This window comes from Scomber scombrus, chromosome 17 (assembly GCF_963691925.1).
Source record: "Scomber scombrus chromosome 17, fScoSco1.1, whole genome shotgun sequence".
Taxonomy (NCBI): domain Eukaryota; kingdom Metazoa; phylum Chordata; class Actinopteri; order Scombriformes; family Scombridae; genus Scomber; species Scomber scombrus.
Window position 1 is genome coordinate 20,433,717 of NC_084986.1, and position 23,193 is coordinate 20,456,909.

A 23,193-nucleotide genomic window follows, 5' to 3' on the forward strand; every position below is an offset into this window, starting at 1 on the left:
AGAACCTCCCAACTCAGGGTGAACTCATTCCTACACTTAAGTGTGGAGTATGTGTGTATATATAATGCGCTGTGTGTTTTCAGTAATAGGCTAACATATAATACATTTTAACATTTTGGAAATAATATGCAAAAACTGAGCCTATGTCAGGGCTGTTCCACTTTAACAAAAATATAGAAAATGTCAAATATGTTTTAGAAATACTCTGTGTGTAAAATGGTTTCTAGGTAATTTACTTATAATGATTCATATAATATTTGTTTATTGCATGTGTCATAGCAAAGATTTTGATATGTAACTGGCAAATGTTGCTCTCGGAAACCAATTCTTTGCAAATTGCACTACACATTATTTTATTGTGTGGAAATTACACCCATGAAAGTTAATAAACTACTAACATTTCACAAGCCATCGGGTCACAGACCTTTATTTCCGTAGTTTCATGTAAAAACCCTGTAATCAGGTCTAGACATCTGTTTTGTATTTTCTTGGCCTGTAATGATGTTATCCAACTTTAAGATTGTTAGCGGAGAGTGCTGTTAACAGACTGTAAAACTGTTAGAACTAATCGTAAGATCTTAGCGGGGCAGCCAAGTCTCAGCTAACTAACAGAGAGACTGATTGCAACTCAAACTTCCATCAGTCTCTCTGATTGCTCAATAGCTGTAGACTGTCTTCACTACTGTGCAGAGCTTCTCCGGAGAAAACCATTGAGATTTATTGTGTGCTGGGAATATTAGTCATGATTACTGGCTGTTCCTTTTGTGCATACTTTGTTGATTGGCCTCTGTGGACCCGCCTACGCACTTCTTTAGCCAATAGGTCCATGTTTCCTTTCTCCTCCAGCGTAATTTATAAGTCAACTGAATGGGTACAGGAGAGGAGAGGACGAGAGAGGAATGAGACTAGGGAATAGGTGAGAGGGAAAATGAGAAGAGAATAGGGAAAGTAAAAGAAGCAGAGAGGTGCAACGAAGGAGATGAACGATATTAACTTTGTAGCCCATGTGTTCGGTTTCGATCTCTGTGGTAACCGTTTCTTCCTGGAAGCTCATGCACGTCCATCTGGATTTCCAATTACCCACAATCCCTTGTGACCCCACCAGCCACATGTAGAGCATAATGTTATTTCCTGACAAATACAAAATACATTCGCTCGGCATAGGCAGACCTACACACTGACATGAAATACATCTAGATAAACACATCTGCATTGTACATATGCACAGACAGTAAAAATCCCACTCACATTGCAAGGCCTCGAGTCATCACACAGCCATACACTCAGTTCCCGTCTCAGTCTGTCTCATCCTTCATTTTACTTGGTTGACAGCAGCGGTGTAACACTCTATTACTGTGTGTATTACTTCCAGTAAGTAGCTGTAAAAACACATTCAGATCATTAGGTTAAACGTAGATCATTAGGAATTACTCAAAACATAAAGTGGACCAAAATTACACCTCATTTAAATTTCAGATTACATAGATTTTGGAAGCAAATGCATATATTACCTTACTGTACAAGTGACACAATAAAAGACAAGTACATTGAGATTCCAGAACATTTAACACTTAATCAAGCAATTGTAAGATTTACATTGGCATTTGACATCAACATTACCACACATGCAGCATATTTCATTTCTTGGTTTATGTCATCTAGAGAGTCTATTTAGTGGAAGAGATTGCTCGTTACACCAAACATTATAATGATTTTTTGATAGCAGTAAATAGTACGAGTCACTCATCATTCATAATCATAATCATTGTTTTGAAAGCAACTTTCTATTTGGATTTCATCCCATGATTATCTACATGTTTAATTGTGATTAGAGGAATCTGCCTATACTACATATAAGCTATTTGATATCTTGTCATTACAGGTCATCACTCATGCTGGACATATGTATACATTAGTGAAGTTAAACACATTTTCAAAAGAGAATCAGAGCAGTTGTGGGAAAAAGTCCCATCAGTCATCATAACCAAACTTCTGTAGCCAGTTGGCAGCAGTTTAGAGGCCTGTTCAATTCTCAATTCAATGTTTGTTTATAAAGCGCCAAATCACAACAGAAGTTATCTGTTACATCTGGGTGCTTTTCACATAGAGCAGTTGTAGACCACACTCTGTATTTTACAGAGACCCAACATTCCCACATGACCAACACTTGGCGACAGCGGCAAGAAAAACTCCCCTTTAACGGGAAGAAACCTGAAGCAGACCCGGGCTCTATGTGGGCGGCCATCTGCCTTGACCACTTTGGTTAAGTGAGAAAAAGGGAGGAGGAGGGGGAAGAGAAAGCCTCAGAGAAGCACAATAACAAAAAGTAATTAAAGCCGCAAGCGGCGATGGCGGGCCCTCGCTCACCCATGCCACCGCGGGGCCTGAGGCATGGCGGGGCTGTGGCGTGAAGCAGAAAGTGAGAAAAAACCTGGAAGGAGGCCAAAAATGCAATGTTTCGTTAATCCAGTAGGGGGCAGTCACAGGTAGTTACACATATGGTCTGGTGTGGTCTGGTGTGTTCAGGGCGGCCACTCATCAGTCATGTGAAGTTTGGAGTGAATTGGACAAAGCATGAAGGAGTTATGAGAGGTTGATGGTTCATCCACCAGGGGGCAGTAGAGTGTAACAAAACACAAGCGGTTGCGTTCAGGGTGGGACAGTGATTACACATGTGAAGTTTTGTGGAAATCGCACAATGATGATGTAAAATATGGCACTTCCTGTTTCCACTAGGGGGCGACACGAGTGAGATCGCCTATGAGCGAATGGAGATGTTGAGGTCGGCACCCTGGACCTGTGTACCAATTTTCATGATGATACGAGTTCAAAAAAGCCATCAAAAAGCCAAACGTATTTTCATGGCGAGGAATTGATGGTCGCCGCGTCGCCACACGGACGCCATTACTCGTAGCTTCACAGTCTTCATAATGTAGCTTCACCAACTGGTTCTGAATGAAGTTGATGGGGCAAAGTATGTAATTTTAATGAATCTTAGTTAACATCCTGGTCATGAGGTCAAGAGGCTTTTTTGCATATGTTGGTATAATACATATGTGTACGGAATTTTGTGAGCATAGGACAAAGTTAGCAAAATTCCCTATGGGCATTTTTGGACTTTGTAGGGGGCGCTATTCCGCCATTCTGCGTCGACCATGTGCGACCACCCAAAAATATCGAATTTCGGATGAGGCCGGACGTCCGTGCAAAAGTATAAGCATTTTCGCATTCGGGAAAGGGGCGAAATTGGGGCACGAAATGTCGGAAGAATAATAATAATAATAATAATAAACATTACAATTTCAATAGGGCTTTCGCCAGGCGACTTGCAGTCGCCGCTCGGGCCCTAATTAGAACAATAAAAATAATGGAACTATGACTACTAGTAATAATAACAGGTGGCATGGGTGTCAAGCAGGACCAAAGAAACTTGTGCTCACATACATTAGTGACATTGGCCTCAGCTTCAACAGGTCAAGTTGTTTAATTGTTTTGCTTTTTCGAGCAGAAATGGCCACATACATGCTCGCATATAAGCCCGAGTAGTCGCTGAACCATGACTATACCTCCGGGGAACACTTTTGACGTAAAGCAAGAGCAATCAGCAGTGTGAAGAGCAGCAATTGCTTTGCGAAAAGCCTGAAGTTATGTTGGCCGAGCTTCTATTCTATCCTGTTCTTTTCTGTTCTATTGGCGCAGGGTTGTGAGCAGAGTGCTTATAGCTATGAGAAGATTAGATCCTCTACCAGTGATAAATCTCTACAGGGCCAGAGGTCAAGTTGCTCTCTCCTGTAAATCTACTCACTGGCATGTTTTCATTACCAACACCAACATATCCCCCATATCCTGTAGTCACTTTGTGTGTGTGTGTGTGTGTGTGTGTGTGTGTGTGTGTGTGTGTGTGTGTGTGTGTGTGTGTGTGTGTGTGTGTGTGTGTGTGTGTGTGTGTGTGTGTGTGTGCGTGCAGTAGCCTTGGCTGCAGGGTGGACTGTAAGTACAAACCAAGGCTAGCACAGATGAGTTCCTACCTAAATCATACACACACAGCATCACACGCACAACTGTGTCTCTGAGGTGCTTGTGGATGATTTAACAAAGTCCTCATCACTGCTTTATCAGATATGGTGTGTGACTGGTGTGTTTGTGTGTGTGTGTGTGTGTGTGTGTGTGTGAGTGAGAGAGAGAGAGAGAGAGAGAGAGAGAGAGCGAGCGCAAGAGAGAGAGAGCAGTAGGCCCATTGCAGGACATATTTACTGCTGGTTGGTCTGAGCTCAGCTAAATCACTTCAACCACTTATCAAGGAGTTATTGCGCATAAACATTCTCCTTTTCCCCATATCCATTTTAAACAAGTTTGTATGCCGTGTGAAGAATTTCAAATTCTTAAACTGCTAGTTATTTTTCCATGTAAAGGGTTAAGACATTTAGCGTTAAGCTGCCCTGAATGAAATTAGGAACAAAATTACAGTATATGTTTGATTAGCTTGTTCTACTTACTCTAAATTTACAGTATTTCAATATCCACATACATCAGTACCATGGCAGTGTTTCCTTATTCTTCATAGTTAGTTAGACATGAATGTGAATTTATACAACATTCATTTATATATTTCTGCTTTAGTAAAGTGAGTTCCATCCCATACAGGAAACTGGAAAGTCATTACATGTAACCACGCATACCAAGCTATGAAGTACTGTCAGTGTACCAAAGATGTGTGCAGTGTGACCTATTTGCTTGGGCTTTTGGGCTTGTGTGCAATATTTAGCTAGTATTTATGTATGTAGCTTTTCCGCCATTGCAGTAACTTACTTGTAGTTAGTTAGTAGTTAGTTATAACTATAGACTATAGGTTAGGCAAAGATGGTCGTAGCGAAGTGCCAACCATTGGTTTGTATTGGAGCTGGTTTGAAACCCAGACTTGCCTTCCAAATAAGAAGTGCGGGGTGTTGCCTTTCATGTCTTGAAACACCCCCCCGACCTTCACTGAAGTGAATGCTAGCTAACTATGAGCACCAAGTAGGGCACACATTTTAGCTAAACAAAAAAACTGGCATGTTCAACTCAGTGTTCTCAAAGTAATGGGTACTCACCCCAAAAAATCAAAGTAAACAAATAGAGATGTCAGCACTCACAAGTCACTGTATATTGTAACTTTAATGGTGCACAGCAGCAAAAGCAAACGGATGCGTTCTGAGGAAAGCCTACGGCTGTTTACACATTTAACCAAATTGTGCTAACAGGACAAGAATTGCAATCAAGTAACATTAAACCTACTGAGACATTGTGACAATAAAATGATACATTGCGAGTTCTCCAAACTGTCAATTATAAATATCAATCAATGCTCACCAGCACACTTATAAGAGGGCCCAAATCTAGCAATTAGGACCATAATGACCTGTTGATTAAGTATTTCTAGAGAGATGCTGATGCTTTCTGAATGGGAGCCAATCTCAAGCTGTGGTAGTTGCAACCACTTATATAATTAAACTTCATTAGGATTGATTGCAAAATACTATCTACTATATAATGTAAATGGAATGTTATGTTGCCGAAGCCCTCCAATGTTCCTGCAGTATCAGAGGGTATATGGTGTAATTTAACCCACATTCTAGTCTGCAAAATTAATTTGACTGCTGAGAGGACCAGCGGGCCCCCTGGGAGACAGTGGTTTAGACACCCCCCACTCTGGAGCACAGTCACGACCGTAGCCTCCAGCAGACGGGGTCAGTTCATTGACAATTTGTGCGTGTGTGTGTGTGTGTGTGTGTGTTTGTGTGTGTGAGAAGGGGATTAACTGTCTATAACTTTGTGGTTTTCCTGTTTAGTCTAAGTTTATGACCGTCTGGAAGAGGACAGCATTTGCAAAGATCAACCATACAGACACACACATTCACACACAGACAGACTGACAGAGAGACACACCCACAAACACACACCCAAACCCACTTAAGCCCACATGTGTCTCCCTCTCCTCTTCTCTCCGTTTGGGGTATAGCCACTTGGAAAAGGGGAAATATTTAGGTCATTCCTGAAATTAGGTGCAATTGTAAACAGAAACACATGTCACTGTGGGTTTTTGGGGCGAGGGGTTTAAAAGATAAAAGTAATATGAAAACATTCTTACATTGAAAGTAATTACATTAATTATCATGCCTTATGAAATCAGAGTTAGTGTTGCCTGTGGCTGCTGGTAATATACAGTAATATGTATTATGATAACAAATAATCATATCCCCTTGCTGTCCTCTACATAGGTTTTGTCTTTACATTATTATGACAGCAAGTTCAGAAAAAGCAGTCCACCAGCAGATGTGGTATGTGGGAAGGGACAATAAGGGGAGAGAAAGGGAGAACTTGTCATGCTGGTGTAAGTCAATGAAATGAAATTTAATTGAAAGTGAGCCGAAGGGAAGCGAGATAGGGACATGGCCTGACCCTTCTGATCAGCCCTAAAATCTGTCTCCTTCTCTTTTACAAGAACTTTCTGTCTTTATTTTCTTTGTATAATAACTCATTCATTGCTCTCTTTCAACGCAGGATGACTGACTGTCTGCTTGTCTACTCCTTTGGTGCTCTGTTTTTGAGGGGAACACACACACACACACACACACACACACACACACACACACACACACACAGACAGACACACACACACACACACACACACACACACACACACACACACACACACACACACACACACACACACACACACACACACTCACACACACATACACACACACACACACACACACACACACACTGTCGCGCTCCCAGGGCAGGAAGTCTTAGTGAGAGCAGGATGTTGACTTAGTTTTCATTTCAGCTTTTCCTGAGACCCCTGGAGGTCGACAGAAGAGCGGCCAACAGATGTAAAGCGAGAGATAGAGATAAGAAAACAAAAGTAGGCTTAATGTACATCATCTGAGTCTTATTGCACCAGGCAAGTAATAACAAAAAAATGTAAAGTACATATTTATATATAGCAATCATGTGGAGGGATAATATTGAGAAAAACAGCAGGAGTGAGACAAATGCTGACAGACAATTGTATTACATATTTTAAGGATTAAAAGTAGTAGTTAAATGACATTCTTTTATATTTCACCTAAAACTGAAATAACATGAACATATTCACTGTGACACCTCAGGAGACGGACAATGACTGAGTGACAGACTTTATACACACAAATAGCCTCCTAGTACCTTTTTTGTATTTTTGTGACATTCCAGTGACTGCACACATTCCCACAATGCAATAGGAACGCTCATTATGAAAATACTCTATAAGTCACTACTGAAGCTGCAACCACTGAAATGTCATAAAATGACCATGAACTCAAAGTCACTACCAGTATCAATCTCTGTCCACATCAATTTGTCAGCATGATATTTGAGGATGATTTTTCTGAAAATGTTCTCTGCACACAAAAATCTAAACAACTTTATAATTCTGATCATTAATTAAACTCTATTTTATGAGAAAAAAAAGTACTAGCGATGGCATTGTTGGTTGGTGGTTGGTCAGTGTGTCAGTCCTGTTGGATGCTCCCCAAAGATTGAATACTAATAACATAGGTGATCCCCTGACTTTTCATTTTGTGCTACCATGAGGTTGGAATTTGTGTTTTTGAGTGAAATATCTCTTTTGGATGGATTGACATGGACTTTGGTACAAACATAAATTTCCCCTTCAGGATTAATTATAGTGAGTTTGGTGATTATTTAACTTTTCGTCTCTCTATATCATGAGGTGAGAAATTGTCATTGCATTTAGATTCATGTATGTCTCAGCAAAGGGAACGGGCTGAGTGAAGGGGAATACACTGTAGGCTGGAGAGTGTTGTGATTAATATACAGTCACTCCATCACAGATCTCCTAGCTCTCAAACTGCTCCTCCAGTCTCAGTATGACAACAGTAGCTCAACAAGTGAAGACACATATATTATTGTCTACTGCAGAGTGGCATAGTGTGAAAACACAGAACTGTAAAATCTGCTGCCCAAAGCTGATGTTGTGCCTCTTTTTAACAGCTAATACTAATATAGAATATATAATCTAAAAATTTGGGGTAGAGGTTTTATGATCACATCAATCCGATACTTCAGTCATAATTCTGCTTTTGTCTCACGTCATAAATGGTCACACCATAGTGCATTTCAAGAGTTAAACATGAAACTACACTTTTAAAAAAGTAGGTAATGATTTACAGGATTAATGAGTGCTTTTGCCTTCAGATGGCTACAGTAATTTAATGAAGTGATGGTTTTCATATAGTATGAAGCAGCTGTGGACATCAGATACTGTAGACTAAGGAATAGGAAATACCTCTTGGAATGCAACTAATGATTTATTTATTATCAATTAATCAGTTTTCTTTTTCTTTTTCTTTTTCTAGTTTGAAAATGTCAGAAAAATAAAATGTCCAGACCAGCAGTCCACAACCTAAATATATGAATTTATATAACATAGGACTAAAGGAACCAGTAAATATTCACATATAAGAAGCTGGAATAAGATTTTTTTCTGTAAAAAAATATTAATTAATTATCAAAATACTCTAAATATAACACATTGCCAACATTCTTTATGGATGAATATGAAAAAAAGAAGGAAAAAACTTTCAAAATCAGTTACAAAGTGGCACTAATACTATTATGATGAACACTTTTATAATGTGTCAGTTTGTATAAGTATAGACACAGAGAGTAACACAAACAGAGCCAGGAAATGTCCAGCAGATGTAATTTACCATCTATTAGAAAGTCATTCATTTATCCAGCATGTTAGTACAAACTATGTTACCATAGAAACAACACGTAGAAACCAGGGAACTTTAGTCATCAATATGTTGTGATGTGCAGCAACTAGGACAGATGGACAGCATTGTGTGTGTGTGTCACTGAGTGTGATGTGATTGAGTTGACGACTGAATACATGCCATATTTAAACCTTTCTATAAGGTTTTTTTAAACATGTTTTATAAAAGTGATGCCAGCTATGCTGTCATCATTAAACTTTTTCTAGAAAGTTAGAACTTCAGTATCTTTTTAACCCAAACGTGTTGTTTCTCGTGATCATGATTTAATTATTTTTGACAGGCAATAACAAAGCATTGTTTCCTTGTCTTAATTAATCAGGTAAATTACTTTGAACTTTTGTGCTGATGTCTTCCTTAATGATCAAGCTCTTTATCAGAAGGACGCTTTACTTACTTAAGCTCTGTGTGCACTATGTTATCTCACTATCTTCAGATAATTGTCTCGTTAACTTGAGCCAGCAAATTATTTTTGTACTGTTGCTATTTTACCATCATTGAGTTATGACTCAGGCACTCACTGCAGCTACCATCCGGTACCAAATTAACTCTTGAGAAAACATATTTTTCTTAGTTTTTGTTATAAAAGTTTGATATCTGAAGTTACTAATATAATTATGTTCTGATCTCAAGACTGCAGGACTTCAAGACTGTATAAAAATGATAAATGAGTAACATATTTACCACCATTAGCCTCCAGGTTGGTGGCTCATATTGTTTTATTTATATTTTCCGTGATCTAATGTACCTAACAGGGCCGTATTTGTGTATTTGTTTGAGTGTTTCATTTGTCACATTTTTTGTTGCCTTGTAAACTTGATGTGTAGCCAAAATGAGCACCTGTGTTTTATCTTTTTCTATGGGAGAGACTCTAATGAACTGTTCGTTACAAGATCAGACACATTGCAGCCAGAATCTGTTAGCAAGTTGTGATCTCAAGAAAACAAATGAATTCTCTCATTGTTACAAGACGTTTGATATCTCCAGATTACAAGATAATAAAGTCAAGATCTGGAGATTGTGGGTGCAAACACACAGTCTCTGACACTTTCACCTGCAGAAAGATGTTTTGAGGAAATTTGTCACCACTTGAGACATGTGTCGAATTCTTCTGTCCTTGTTAAACTGTTAAAATCCCATTTCCTGGATTGCCTTGTTTGTGAAACTCAGGGGTGGAATAGAAACCATATTTCAGGTGTTTAGAGCACATCTGAGCAAACAAAGCAGATTAGTTTTGTAAAAGTGATCCTCACAAAGCTGGGGATGAGTCCGGCACTGATTAGTGTTTGTTCTTTCTGACTGGGACTGTCAAATATGACTTGAAATTACATGCATATTATATATATATACATTTGTGCTCGTCTGTGTGTCTGCATGGTCAATTAATTGTGGGCACATGAGATGATTCTGTAGGTGTGTATCACTGTTTTGTGTCTGTGTTTTTATGCACGCATACAACTTTGTATGTAAATATCTTGATGTAAAGGCTATGTGTGTGTGTGTGTGTGTGTGTGTGTGTGTGTGTGTGTGTGCGTGTGTATACAGGATTATTGCAGTCTCATCCCTCATTCCCCTCCTGGCCCTGACCCTTTTAAACAACACTCTATCTTTCTCTGGGAATCCCTCCATCCATCTCATCCCTCTCCATCAATCTTTCTATCTTTTTCTCTACCCATCTCTCTCTCTCTTTCTCTGCGTCTGTCTGTGTCTGTCTGTCTCTCTCTCTCTCCCCTCAACTACTCAGGATGGAGGGAGAGATAGAGTTGCAGAGAGAGATGATCCTGTCTTTCTGAACCTTCTTCTTATTCCATCAAGCATACATATAGCCTCAAAACTCAACAATAACACATCCATCACACGCACACACACACACACACACACACACACACACACACACACACACACACACACACACACACACACACACACACACACACACACACACACACACACACACACACACACACATACACACACACAGCCGGGCAAGCAGTGCAGTGTCATTTGCTCCCTTGACAGAAAAAGCAAATAAAGTTTTATTCATAATATAATAAGGAACCTTGATACAATAAAAACAATTTGCTGTCATTCTGAAGCTTTTGGAAATTCGGTCATATGTTCAAATTTTCTCCTTAAATGTAGTTTTAGCTTCCATACTGCTGTCTTAGTGTCCCTATTACCACATTGATGAGTGACATGCTTTAACAGTCCCACTTTTGTGAACATATACAGTATCTGTGTTGGTGCATTTGTTATGTTGGATGTATAGCGACATGCAGTTTGTTTAAAATTTCCTGCAAGGAAACCAAATGCGGCTTTTGAAAAGATTCCTGGTTCTTTAATTTAGGATTAGTTTATGACCAGATAGCTGTAAAGGGCCCTCATTTAGCCTCAGCTGTAGTTCAGTGAAAATTAGCAAATGTTAGCATGCACTAATACACTAAATTAAGCTGGTGATCGTGATGAAAATGACAATCTGTAAGTTGTTAGCCTGTTAGTATGATGACATATATATTTAACCCAAACCACTGCTGTGCCTATGTACAACACTCTAAGTTGTTTTCAAGGAATCATGGTTAGCCTTCGACATCATGTGCGGTATTGCAAAAACCTGGAGGGAGAGGCATAGAGTTGTGTCTGGATACCACTACATTTTACATGGAAGCAATGATCGTGAAATATTTAAATTAGCATATCATGTTATATATTGAGCCACTACATTGGAAGTGACAGTTGGACAAACAACAGCATTCTCAGGAATAAAATCATTTGTAACGTCGATGATGATGAAACCGGTAGAGGCATCCACTTTTCAGTTCACAACATAAGCCCTTAACACTACTAGAACACATGTAAGCTTTATCATGTAACCATATCCAAATTACAAGGTGATATATTGTATAAGTAAATCTCCCAGCTTTTACATGGGAAGTTGCTGTGTAATCAGTGTTAGGCTGTTGAAACAAATTCTTTGGCGATGACATTGCCCAACTCTCATGGGGTGAACTAATACATTTTGACATTATTATAATTTAGAGCCTGTATGGCAGAAAATCCTCTGAGACATCTGGTTAACAGAGCGTAGATAGAGGATAGAGAGCCAGCCTGCCAGCCTGTCGGGTAAGTAGGTAGATAGGTAGGTAGGTAGGTTACCTTGGTTATCAGAGCAGAGAGAAAAGAATAGAAGGTGATGAACCTGAGTAGATGTGTGTCTGTGTGTGTGTGTGTGTGTGTGTGTGTGTGTGTGTGTGTGTGTGTGTGTGTGTGTGTGTGTGTGGCAGTCACAGAGCTGTAGGCAGACAGTCATTGTGTTCTTGTCATTCAGTGAATCTGAAACCTGAAACCTGTCTGTAGCCAGTCCTCTCCAATTCCTTGTTGTTATCTCACCTTATTATTCAACAGAAAAGGCAAGAGAGAAGAAGTGTTATCTGTAGCCAAAGTCAGAGTTGTATGCATGATCAGTTTCCATTCGCTATGACAGCCTACATCAACACCGAAAACCCACAGAACTCTAGACAGAAAATCTAATTAAAATGATCAATCAAGTCATTTTCTATTTCTGCTTTCTACATCATTTTGTGAAGGAAAGACCAAATCTGTTTTCTGTGAAAGTTAGGTGATGAGAAACAAATTCCCTTCCCATATTCTGTTGTTCAGGCCTCATATGCTTTCTACTGGTAACATGTCTCCAGTACTACCTGTTCATAGTTTTGCCACTGGTGACTAAACTTGCTCGCTCTCACAACTCTAGGAATCTTTGAGTTGTGTGAGGAGGGTGTGTGGACACCCAGCAGGAATAAAAGCAAAACCTGTCAAAGGGTGGGTGAGTTCCCCCATTCCACTGGGAACCAAGAGCTATTTGTACTTGGAGAGGAGATCAGAACCACCAGGGAAACAGCTGATTAAAACGAAGAAAGAATCCATAACCATATTAGATCGGTCGGGGCCTATGCTAACAATATCACAACTCCTCTTGAACTTCCCTAGGGTGGGATTGAAAAGTATGCTACTGGGGAAGACAGACTACTGGGACTTCCAAAACACAAAGTAACTACTGGAACATTGAATTTGAGAATAATCCCCACGGACAGGAAACTCAACAAATGGGAGAATGGACAGATATTGTACAGGTGGAACATCCTTGTCTGCCACCTGCAGAGATGAGATGGCTGAACACCTGGGAGAAGAGGAGGACACAGTAAAGAGATCAAGTGAAATAAAGAAAGCAAAAGATGACATATGAAATGTGATAACATCCAGTGAGGATTTGAGAGCAGCTCAAAATATGCGCATGAAGTCTTAAATCAGCTACCCAGGGAGAAAACGGTTAAACCTAAAGTAATCTAAGATGCTGGTGGTAAACTGCTAGCACGAAATGGAGTGATACAGAAAAGAGTACTGAACAGAATACATAAACAACGTTACTACTACCCCATCGCAACTTCTGCAGTCATACTTACCAGTCTGGACTAAGGGGGGCCGAGTGTAGAAGATGATAAACCAAAGATATTGAGAAGTGAAGTAGAAGAAGCTGTGAGGAAACTGAAAAGTGGGAAAGCCGCAGGGTTTGATGCCAACAGAATTAATCAAGAGTGAGGGAGATGACACCAATAATGTGCTAAACTCTATCTGCAACTTAGTCTGGAGGAGTGGAGAGTGGCCATCACATCCCACTGCCAAAGAAGGGAAGCCTCCATAAATGTAAAAACTTTCATAAGCCACCCAAGCAAGGTCTTGTTGAGAATCACAAATAGGAGGATAAAAATGAGAACCCAAGACATCTTATCTGAGGAACAATCTGGCGTCTGAAGTGGACGTAGCATTTTTGAACAAATCACCAATGTGAGAACCTTGAGCAAGAAATAAAGAGGTCATTCAACTTCAAGAAAACATTGCATAGGAAGTGTATTTCGTGTCTGCACCACATTTGACTTACAGATGCCATCTATGACGTCTATATAAGGAACAGATTTCCATGTTTGGAGGCGCTGGGTTGGATGGATGGCTAGATAGATAAGAGACCGCTCTTCACCTCCTGTTTCCAACTGTAAGTATCATATTTTCAATCCACATTTCCCAGCTGGATTGAAAAGATGAAACTGACACAATACAGAACTGTAGGAAGCTTACGGTATTAGCGGTCTCAAATCAAGGTAAAATTACACTATTAAATATTGCAGTCTCCCACACACTTGCGTATTTGGCTAGAGATTCTTCCAGGTTGTTCATCAAATCCCATGAATAAGCAGGATGTTGGCTTAATTTCCTGGCATGAGCAGGAGGCAGCAGTTGTAAGCGGAGCGGAGAAGGAGGACCATGAAAATATGTTCATCAAAGCCACTGTTTTGATCTTGTATTAAGACCTTAACCAAGACAATTTCTCTACACAAGTCTGGTTAAGGATTTTGATTGTGTTGGCAATATGACGACTGGTGCACACTTTTTGTTTGCCCCAGCGATAAGTGCATGGGTCGGTAAGTTCAAGCAGGCACTGGTGAAAACGGCTCCTGCATGCTGTTTCTTTCTTTCTTTCAGAGCTTTATCTTTTGCTTTTTTGCCCCTGTTCAAATTGGGAATAATTGAACAAAAGAGCGCTGTGACTGTGAACCTGCTCTCCACTGAGATGTCGACCAAATATCTGAATGAAAATCTTGAGGCATAAAAAAGAAAAGAAAAAAAAAGAAGACATGCCACAATGAAATGATGAAACTGAAAAGACTGTGATACAACTTGAATAAAGCAGTTTTATTGTCATTGTAGTGTTCTGGCTGAGGGACTGAATGAAGCATATCTGACGATTTTAAGATACTGTTGGGAATAACGCATTGTGATTATGGACCCTTTTTTATAACTAATCTTGTCTATATGTTGGACGATCTATGTGAAGTGACATTTTTGATGGAATAAATGAATAATTTAACTTATGTAACTGTGAAAAGGTTGCTTCTCTCCCTTTTCACTAAGCTCTGGTTTCCAACATTACCAGTGTTTTTTTGCATGTTAAATAACTAATTTCAACATTTTTACATCATCATGTTACACAAAAATGGAATACTGAAATAATAGACTTTTTTCAGGTTTTTCACAATGTTTTTCCAACCTGCTATGCATTTGAGTGTTGATGTGTTATAGTACAGTAAGGCTGATTGTCAATTTATACTGTGAAAGTTACAACAGGTGTGCAACATTACTTACACTAAGCATTGAGCCATCATGTCAAGTTGAGATGGGAAGGAATGTGAATCGTTGAATTACATCCTGTATTATTTGGTACACATATGGCTGTGTGTGTACTCATTGAAAATTGTGACTGTCAGCAGTAACAGAGAAATTCTACATGGCTGTTGACTATATGACTATATGCTCACCCTGTGGTAACCTGAGTAGATGGTAAAATGCCAATCTCTGGTCTGGTAGTGATGAGTAGGGTAGAAAGAAGATTGCTGCTTGCTGTGAGGATGCAGATTTTATTTGTTGTTTTTTGGTTACATTTTTTTGTTGTTGAATTTTCAAGGGTTAATTTTTGCTTCTGGCTCACTGATATTTTTGCTCAACATACTTCTGCCTTCTGACCTGCTTCCTCAACATCCTTCATAAAGTTTTCCAGTACAAAACAATATCTTCTGCTTATGTACTGAGGTGACAGCACTATAGTCAAATACACATAAATGTCTATTAAACATCTTGATTTGACAGAAGCTTAGTCCCAAAAATCAAAGTTCATTCTTAAAGGTCAAGAATCACTTAAATGTACTTAAATGTTGGCTTTGGCTGGTCTCCACCAACTCTCAGACTATCTTGACAAGCTACTTGAATCTGTCTCTTAGGGTTAATATAATACATTAATGCAGTCTTTATGAGTTCATATGCTCTATAATGAATTACTAAGGGACACAATAATGGAAGAATGACCGCTACAAAGTTCATTACACAGTGAGAACTTGGTTACAACATTTGTCTAGAGGGTAATATTTTCCTTTACAAAGACTTTTGTATTATGTAAATCTGGGCTTCCACAGTGGTGTGTGTGTGTCTCAGATCTCATTTCTAAAAGAGACTGAGAAGCGTCTGTATTTGACTGAGAGTGTACAGTATATGATAAGTTGTGAGAATGTGTGTGTGAGAATGTCTACACATGTGTGAGAGAGACTTTGGGTGTCTCAGATGTTCTTCACAGTTCATCAGTGTTAACATATGGTCAAACAGCTGGGCTCATCTGGACGGACACACACACACACACACACACACACACACACACACACACACACACACACACACACACACACACACACACACACACACACACACACACACACACACACACACAATATACACAACGTCCACACTTTCACAAGTGCTTCCCCTCTGCTGTTTTCTTTTTACACTTTTTCCCCACTTCCATCTCATCCCTCTTTCTTGTCTGTTTACAGTTATTATAAATTCATATAAGTCTGTTTACATTTGTGTGTGAGTGTGCATGTTGTTTAACTATAAAATCTGTTGATGTTAGACCAAGACTGCAATATCTGACGTAACATGTTAGTACGTGTGTGTGTGTGTGTGTGTGTGTGTGTGTGTGTGTGTGTGTGTGTGCGTGTATGTTTGCCAGACAGGAAATGTGAACCATGTGCATGTTGAGCATTCCAGGACTTTAAGTTCAGCAAGCTTGTCATTCACTTTGGGACGAATGTTCTTTTACTATGGGAACGACACAGATGAGCTACTCCTACAGTCTGGAAAACAATACAGACTGTGTGCAGTCTCGTGGTGTGTTTGTGTGGTGATGACATGTAGACAAAAATAATGGTCAGTTTGTTTTAGCTTTAGTATATATGTATATCACATATCCATTGGGAAACAAGAAGAAAATATTAAAAGATCCCCTCCAGACATGTTTTAAAATTGACATAACATAATACTTAATTATAATAATAATAATTTGTGTTTAATATGGTTTTCCACAAAAATGTTCAGTCATCTCCCTAAATCCCTAAAATGACATCTACTCCTTCTTTTCCTTAAAAACTCCAGACTCTGTGAATGTGCAACTATTTTTCATTTCAGATTTTTAATTTCTGGACAAAATTTGTTTCCTACTTATCAGAAAAGTTAATTCTTATGTGAACTGGATGCTTTAAGTTTCCACAACACACTCACGTTGCATACTGGAGCATGATTGGTTCCAAACTAGTTGTGATGCCACTAATCATTTTCTTAGGTACACACCTTAAATTCAGATTTTTGGGGACCACAGAGAAACTTTCCCCCTCTGCACATACATCATTCTGCAGCTCAAACATCCAACTGAAGTAAAAAGAAGTAAAACACATTTTTGAGATGTTAATTCATATTCTATAGCACGTTGAGCTGAAATGATTGGTTAACAGGTTCCAGCTTTTCTAATGTGACTATTTGATGTTTTCCTTAATGTTCTATGACAGTAAACTGAATATCTTTGAGTTTTGGACAAAAAACGTATTGTAATATCAACTTGGGTTTTGAGAAATTGTAATAGGGCACTTTTCACCATTTTTGGACATTTCATAGACCAAAAGATTAATAAATTAATCAAGAAAATAAGTGGCACGTAATGTGAATAAGCATTAGATGCAGCCAGAAAAGCAAGTCCAATCACTGTAGCTCGCCAAACAAAAAACGTGTCTAGTTTCTGAAATGTTGGCATTAGTTGGCATATTGTTATTTTTTCTTAGGGTGTTAGGGGAGGAGGTTCAGGTTGTACTCACATGGCTCCAGTATTTTATTATAATGGGATACTTTTATTATGGAGATTTTGAGTTAGGGTGGCTTTTTTTTCATTTTTGTGTCCCATAGGAGGTTTTTTTGTTTAGCACCACACCCACCCATGATGGCTCCACCAGCAAGGAAACAAAGTCACTTTTGCATAATAAAAGTTTATTGATGGCTTCTCACAATATCCTGGAAAAAAAAAATCAAATAACAAAAACCTTTTCCGTGATGTATGTTCTCTCCAAGTTTCTGTGGTTCCAGCAGTGAAAAATATCCATAGACAGGAAATGGAAAAAAAAATGCTTGAGTAACATAATGCAAATTTATAGTGCTTTGATAAAGTACTGCACTGCTCAAAGTCTGCACAGTTGAAAGCAGGCCAAAAAAAAAAAAAAGTTCTCTGTGTGCTGCTTTTATCCAAAGATAAAGTGAACACAGCTCTCTATCTGTAAGGGTTAAATTATGTTAACTGCATTAGACTGTACCAAAAATATACATCCAGATTAACTAACTAGGATGTTATAACACGGCCGCCCTCCCCCTCATGTTCCAGGCTAATTACTCTCAACCTCAGTACAGCAGACACAAGCATAGGCTGGCTCTCCTTAGAACAACACCCAGAAACCGACAACATTTTAATGATTTTGAATACAAAACCTGTACACAAAGCTGGTGTACTCAATGTTCCTAATAACCTCTACTGTAGCACTTTGGCAATTTAACATCATTTTAGCTTTGAAGAAAAAAGCCAACCAGAACTGCTCTGAACAGACTGAAGAACCTGTGATTAGTGATAATCTGAGTACACATTTACACAGTTATCTTTATACATACATATTTGTGATAATTAAAGGAACAGTCATATTTTTGGAAAGATGGTTGTTTACTGTCAAACACATCAACTTCATCTCTGTATGTCATATATGTCAGATTGTTCCTTTTTGTACTCCAGATAGAGGAAAGCTACCGCAACTCCAGTTTATATGTATTAGAAACCAGCACATAATGTACAGCTGTTTATGTTTCATCATCTATTTCTGAATGTAATAGTCTGTGTGTTTTCCTTTCAGGATTGTTCCCTGCTGTACTGAACCTGGCGACCATGGCAGACATAACAGCCAATGCTACCTGTGGTTCATTGGGTCCAGAGATGTTCTGTAAGCTGGTAGAACATGTACCAGGTCAGCCTGTGAGAAACCCACAGTGTCGAATCTGCAACCAAAAGAGTGAAAATCAGTTTGGTAAGAAAAACTCTCACACATACACAATGACTTATAGTCACTGGGATTACAATAATTAATCATGCTAGATAAGTTAATTAGAGCTCAATTGGCCAGATGGTAACCAATCATTTTGTCTGAAATGATAATTAGCAAATGAACTGAGGAATCAATCGCAACATGACAAGATGACAATACGAAATTAGCCTTCAGTCATGATTCAAACAGCCGATCTGACAGTCAATTAAATAGTCAATCAATGATACAGTTAACCACTCAGTCACAGCAGCTAAACATTCACTCTTAAACTAATAACCAGCCATCAGTGGCTCAATCAACCATTTAGTGAGCTATTAACCAGCCAGTCAGTCAGCTAGTCAGCCACATTAGCTTTTCCCACTTGCTTCGCTGAGTAGTTTACCACTCAGTCCATCAACCATTCAGTCAGTCAGCAGGTCAGGCTGTTAGTTTTTAACAGGCAGTCAACGAGGGTGAGGAAAAAAGAAGAGGGAATGGATACACTGCTACAAGTAAGTTATGAAATGTTTAAGGAAGCATGAAGAACCTGCTGTTACTGACATTGTCATTTAAAAACTAAGACTGAGATTTAGGTGTATTTAATGTGACTGATCAGTTGTGGATCAGTAGTGGATTGTTGACCAATTAATTGACTGAATGGTTGACTGGCTGTGTGGGACGAGCAGTCTGTCACTTTCAGATTTTAGAGGGAAATTACAGTAAAAAAAGAGGGGAGAGGATGTGTGGTGAGGATACATTTATGACAGGATATAGCTCGAATAGAATAAAATGGCTGATATAGTATGCTTTTCTGTGTGTGTGTTTGTGTGTTTGTACAGAGCGTCATCCCATAAAATATGCCATAGACGGGACCAACCGTTGGTGGCAAAGTCCCTCCATCAAGAATGGAATGCAGTACCACTATGTTACTGTAACGCTGGACTTGAAACAGGTAAAAAAAAACAAACACACACACACACAAAACTTATATATAAAATTGACACTCCACCCAATATCTCCCTTTTTGAGCATCAAACATTTACTCCCTGGCTCAAAAGCTAGCAATATAAAGTCCTTCTTAACAAAGAATGATGGTTGTGGTCAGCTTGGATTTATATTGGTGGCAAAGGATTTTAACCGCATCATTGGAAACCACTGTAACTGTGAATCAAACCAGACCACTATTCTCTGTGAAGAGGTGAACCTAATTCCATTCATCCAGTTTCATTTAACAGCATCAGAAAACAGCAGTATAGTGTTAGTCTTTGTTTTTCAATGGAATAAGCGACCTTCTGTTATTTCATCAGGGCCGGAATTGGTTAAAACAACTTTGCCATCAATCATTTCATAAGCATGGGTGGTGTCACTCTTTAAATAATGGCTTTCCATTTTTGATTTGGAAAGCTTGGCAGGCTGTACACTGACATGGGAGGATTTAGGACATCTAATTTAGTTTAGAAGTGTGATTTAACAGATTTAACAGATTAGACTGCCAGATTATAATTACATAGAGAGACTAGTTCATAAGGAGCCCTCAGGTCATTAAGGGAAGCCAGTCAAAAAATACTCTGAAGGTAAAAAATGGATTAATTATAGATTAATAATCGAAAAGCCAATCATTTAGATCAATGAAATAAAAATCTTGAGCAACACACATTAGTAATAACAATGTAGATATCCAATATGAACGATTATTGCTCAAGCAAATTGTCTTATTGACTTTTTCAAAGTTTTATGTCAACTTAAAGTACATGTTATTTAGTCTCAGTGGAATACAGCTCACACCTTGCTGTTCTGATCTTCTATCACTCTTCTATCTGTTGTGGACGTCTTCTTGGATGTTTTGTAGAAATGCCCTGAAACATATCTCAAAACTAAAACCAGGAAGTTAGAAAGAGTGTATGAGTAGGAAAGGATGGGGCAAATGTGAAGGGAAAGAGAAACAGACATACAGACAAATACAAAAAAATTATATGACAACTATTAGACATAGAGAAATGAACAGGACACAGATGACGATTTTAAATGATGGAAAAAAAAATCTATAGGGTTGATGAAAGTATTGTTTAAAAAATAAGTGGCGTTGTCCTTTACACAATTTTAAATGTAGTTCTTTGTATGTTTGTTTTTAGTTCTAAAATGTGGTTTGATGCCAGCGTAGACCCGACATCGAGCAAGATGCGAAGCCAATACTGTAACAATCAAACTCTGTATTGCTTTCTCTCTTTCCCACTGTGGAGACTGACTGAGAAAACCTTAAAAATGCATTCGATGCAACTGTGCAACAAAGAAATGGTTTACTCTGCTGCGGCTTACAGCCTTGTCCACCATGTAAAGAGGGGACCAACAGCAAATCTTCAAACTCAGTCTCCCTGACAAATCCAGAAAACAATTAAAATGACAAAACAGCATGTGTGACAAAGATGCGGCGTTAAAATCAAAGCTGACTCACCGCTTTGCTTTGGTGGATGAAGAACATGATGAGAAAAGTGGTCAATTCCTGAAAAAACAGAAGCTTAAAATTCTTCAGCAACTGGCTGTAGAGTGAGATAAAGAGACCGAGTCACAACGGCAACACACGCGATTCTGCTAATACTACATTTGGTGTCATCATTGACAGACATGTTTGCTTATGTTTCTCATTACATATAGCTATTGTGTACAGTCCGTTGTGATCACTGGCAAAACTTGCGTGACATGGAGCCTCGTGGCCATGTGTATGCTCAAAATTGAACATGGATTTCAGTCCACAAAAAGCCTCAGGAATCAAACAATTGAGAATTTTCAATATTCTGCTCTTTCTTTATAAACATTACTGTAGTCAGCATGGTTTGTTAGAGGAAAGGAAGCAAACACAAAACCTGCAATAAAATAGCTGCTTTGTCCTTGAGATTCAAGTACCAGTGTATTAACATTTGTAACAATTGAATTTTTCGTTTAGATGAATATACTGTAGAAGGAAAAACGAGGGGAAGAACGTCATTGTCATTCATTGAAGTAGAGCAGTAGCCATATTGACATGTCAATGACCTCATGCCCATCAATCACATCTCTCACATGTGTGGCATAGCTGTCGAATATATATTTACCCATAAATGGTCTTACAAACACACACACACACACACATTTTAACACTTGATCTCAAAGTGTGGCCAATGAATGCTTATCCTTCTATCTTTAGGTATCCACATTCACACACACTCTCCCTCACTTCTGACAATAATATGAGGGTTTGAAGCAGGGGTCTGACATATACACACTCAAACACACACACACATATGCGAGATATTCTTGCTGTCGTCCACAGTCAAACTTGAATTCAGAGACATGGAAATTAATGAAGAATTGATTATAACAACTGACAGCTGGATAAGGGAAAAAAAACTGAAAAAAAAATCCTCATCTTACTCCATTTGTGACGAGCAGGTTCCTTAAAAGCTTTTTAATACCAGTGTACTTTTTCTCAATGACCACCTACTGAGACGACTCCGTTCTAGCAGTCCTCATTTTATAATGGCTGTGTTTGCCGTGTGTGTTTATTTCAGACGAAAAGCTGTCCATCTTACTATATATTTTTTCTCCATTTGACTAAATACTCTTCTGATATTGTCCATTCATATTTGCTGTTTGCTGATCTGATGATGAAGATGCCAGTTGAAAAGTCGATCAGCAAAGCCTGTAGGAGTTTTCTCTTCTGATCATTAATGTCTGTAGAAGAATTTAATGGCAATCCATCCAACAGTTGTCAACATATTTCAATCTGGACTAAAATGGTGGACAGATCGACTGAATGACCAACAGGCTGACATTATCATTCCTCCACATCAATTTAATATTGCCATTGAAGTCTAATATCAATTTTAGTCTTTAAGTCTGTCTACATTTGAACATCTTTAACAGAACTTTTTCTGAATTTACCAGGCTGTTCTAGCTGTTTTGTTATTTGCATTTATCCACTCCACATTACTGATGATTGATTATCAAAAATATAATTGAGTGAATATTTTGTGTAAGCACCAATAGTCATCCCTACAGCATTGTCGCAATATTAATATAGAAGTATTTGGTCAAAAATATAATGATATTTGATTTTGTCCATATGATCAGTGTAGAGATGCTAACATAGGCATTACGTGGAGATTATGTTAAGGGGTTAGGGTTAGGGTTTTATGAGTCATCTTGCTGCAGCATTTTGAACTAGTTGTCATAATGTCTTGAAAGAAGGTTCGTTTAGAGTATTTGGACACGAGAAGCCTTTTACAACCAATTTCCCCAGAAAATAATCACAAGTACTATCATGAAGTATTTCTCCGTTCATTATCTCAATCGATTTTGTATTGATCAAAGTAGTAGATCAATAGATAGTCCTTGCACCTTATTTGCAG

At 38.6% G+C, this 23,193-nt stretch overlaps 1 protein-coding gene across 1 annotated transcript in view; it reads left to right on the forward strand.

The window, feature by feature from the left end:
- lama2 (laminin, alpha 2) overlaps nt 1–23,193 on the forward strand; it is a 189,317-nt gene that overhangs the window by 23,189 nt on the left and 142,935 nt on the right. Inside the window, exons 3-4 of the mRNA XM_062436956.1 lie at nt 18,641–18,811; nt 19,648–19,760. Of these exons, the coding sequence (XP_062292940.1) occupies nt 18,641–18,811; nt 19,648–19,760 (284 nt within the window). The remainder of the gene's footprint in view (nt 1–18,640; nt 18,812–19,647; nt 19,761–23,193) is intronic.